General features: G+C 50.6%; 1 protein-coding gene across 1 annotated transcript in view; it reads left to right on the top strand.

Annotated features, from left to right (window-relative positions):
• Positions 1-1240, top strand: part of LOC107125847 (cholinesterase-like) — a gene marked incomplete at its 3' end in the record, with an annotated part of 9379 nt that extends 8139 nt beyond the window's left edge. Inside the window, exon 6 of the mRNA XM_015429308.1 lies at positions 917-1240. Coding sequence (XP_015284794.1) covers positions 917-1240 — 324 coding nt within the window. The remainder of the gene's footprint in view (positions 1-916) is intronic.
• Positions 1241-2934: the final 1694 nt, after the last annotated feature.

The following is a 2934-nucleotide window of genomic DNA, read 5'->3' as shown; positions in this document are numbered from 1 at the left end:
TTTGCGCATGCTCAAACCCCCCCCCCCTTACTTAAACTTTAAAGGTAAGCACTTACCTTTAAAGTTTAAAGCCCAACCTGGCCTCGCTTAAGTCCCGGACTCCTCTGGGACGGTAAAGTAAGGGCTTTTTAAAATTATTTTAACAAACACTCAGGGCGAAGCTTCGCCTGAGCGCATATCGCCTAGTTTTTTAAAAAAGATGGCGGGGGAAAGCCGGAAGCCTCAGGCTTCCGACGGAAGTGGCTGCGCAACGGAGGAGAGTGATCAGACGCCGGGGTGCACCGTTTTCAACCGTCGCACTCTGTTTACCACCACTTCGGACCTAGTGGCAGAGTTCAACGGTTTAAAAGGATTTACAACGGTTAGGGACGGGAGGCAGATGTTCGCTGTCTGAACGCCCGTAAGTACACCGGTTGGAACCGGCACCCTAATCGTTGTAAAGCCCCCGTCTGAACGCACCCAGTGTGTGGGGGGGGGGCTTCCGGAGTTCTGGTCCTGTTGGTGGACCTCCTAATGGAACCTGGGTTTTGGCCACTGTGTGACACAGAGTGCTGGGCTGGGCTGGCCATTGGTCAGATCCAACATGGCCTCTCTTGTGTTCTTAACTCTCTCAGCCCCACCTACCTCACAAGGTGCCTGTTGTGGGGAGAGGAAGGGAAGGCGATTGTAAACCGCCTTGAGACTCCTTAAGCCAGAGAAAAGAGGAGTATAAAAAAACCCTTCTCCAGGCAACACACTGGGAATCCCTAGGGTTTATAGATCAGCAGGCCTTGTGTATATTCATTTCTGTTCACATACACACATCGCTTACACATTACCTCATGGCATGCTTTGCGGAGGCTTCAGGGTTGACTGATTGGGGTTCCGTTTCTGAAGCGTGCCACTAAGACACCTTTGTGCCTCTTCTTCCCCTCAGCCCTCTATACGAACGATATTGCCGGGACCACTTCTCTGACGGACACTGCGATGGAGGCTGCGACACGGCCCTCTGCGGCTGGGATGGGGGAGACTGCTGGTCCGCCTCCACGGAGGGTCCAGTTTTGGGCCTGGTTGTCCTGCTACCCCAAGAGGGACTGCGCCAGTTCCTGCGTTCCCTGGCTGTCGCTTTGCGTGGGGCGCTACAGCTTCAACGGGACCTTCAGGGCAGAGAGAGAATTTACCCCTACACGGGAAAAGAAGAGCTTGGAAGCAGCAGTAATTGGATGGGGACTGAGGAGAAAGCTGCTGTGGAGACCATTGGGTAAGAGAGAGACCCTTGCTCTGTATGGACCACTCAGTTTGTCTGCCCTGCATAATCATTGCCAGATAGGGTTGCCAAGTGGATCTTCGCCAGGAGCAAGGGGCTCCCGGCCGGCGTCTGGTGCACGCGCGTCGCACGCACATCACCCGGAAGTGACGGGAGGACACCAGGCACGCTGGGGGCAGGGCCACAGCCATACAAGGGAAAACCTTAGAGTTTTCCCTTGGATGGCATACAAGGGAAAAGCATAAATTGTCCTGATGCACTTCAGCGCAAGCATTCAGAAACTCTTCACCTCCCCACACACACTTTTTTAGTTCAAGCACTCTACCAGATGTGAAGCCATAACCTTCTCTTAAGGGTTCTTCATAGCACTGCTGCCTTTTTAAAGGGCTGGTATTATGTGATTTGAACAGCTTCACTATATGTAGAAAATTCGACAGGTGACTCAGGGAGAGCCTGCATGATATAGTGGTTAGAGTGCTGGACTAGGATTTGTGAGGCCCAGGTGCGAATCCCTGTTCTGCCGGAGGTGGCAGGAAAAACATGGACAGCTGCTGCCCACGAGAAGAAGACAATATTGACTTTGCTAGAACAGTGTTCAGACTCCATATAAGCCAGCTACATGGTTCATTTATTTATTTATTTTATTCAATTTATATCCCGCCCTACCCCGCAAGAGGGCTCTGGGTGGCTTACAACATTGATAAGGCGATAAATAACAATTTGACAATAAAGAACAATTCATAAAAGCGTCAACAATTCCAGTTAAAAAATTTCTGATAGCAACACAACACTAGCTATTGTGCCTGGCACAATAGTGTCTGGGGGGGGGCACTCTCTTAAGAAACCAAAGTCAGCCGACGCTGATGCCAAGTTGGTATCGGCAGTGCCCTCAGGCAGGTCAGGCAAATTGAACAGATTGAGCAAGCTGCACCGGGAAGGCTGGTGTCGCTTGGGCATCCACTGCCTCAGCCAAAGACCTGGCAGAACAGCTCCATTTTGCAGGCCCCGCGGAACTGTAATAAATCCCACAGGGCCCCTAATCCAGGCCTTTTGGCAACCCTAATATCAGCATAGGTCTGATCCCTTCTCAGAGTTCTGGATATAGAGGGGCAATTGCTGCATTTTCCCCAAGTCGCGACGTTTGTTTAATATTTAGATCAGGGTGGTCTGGTTCCTGCTATGGGCCTGTGTGCCTTTCATAGGGTTGCCACCTGAAGGTGGCACCTGGAGATATCCTACTATTACAGCTGGTCTCCAGATGACCAAGATCAGTTCTGCTGAAGAAAATGGCCGCTTTGGAGGGTGGACTCTATGGCACTGTACCCTGCTGAGGTCCCTCCCCTCCCCAAACCCCGCCCTCCCCAGGCTCCACCCACCCCAGTCTCCAGGTATTTCCCAACCCAGAGCTGGTAACCCTACATCAGCACAAGAGGCAGGTATGCGACTAATAAAACTCCCCCCAGATTCTCCTTGTTGGGAAAGGCTTCTCGAATCTGCCTGTTAGGGATGGTTATTGATTGGGAAATTTTGGGAATTCATCATCATTATCTATAATGAGAAGTATTAGAGCCTGCTTTTAGAAGCTAGAAAGTAGAACACACTCAGAATGAACTCTGTTATATAAAATAAGTTCATTTGTAGAAAATAATCTCACACAGTAGAATGCAAGATGCACAGCAGAAGGCAGA

The sequence above is a fragment of the Gekko japonicus genome, unplaced genomic scaffold (assembly GCF_001447785.1).
Source record: "Gekko japonicus isolate JY-2015 unplaced genomic scaffold, Gekko_japonicus_V1.1 scaffold5045, whole genome shotgun sequence".
Classification (NCBI taxonomy): domain Eukaryota; kingdom Metazoa; phylum Chordata; class Lepidosauria; order Squamata; family Gekkonidae; genus Gekko; species Gekko japonicus.
The sequence above is the reverse complement of the archived record's forward strand: the minus strand, read 5'-3'. Positions and strand labels throughout refer to the sequence as shown.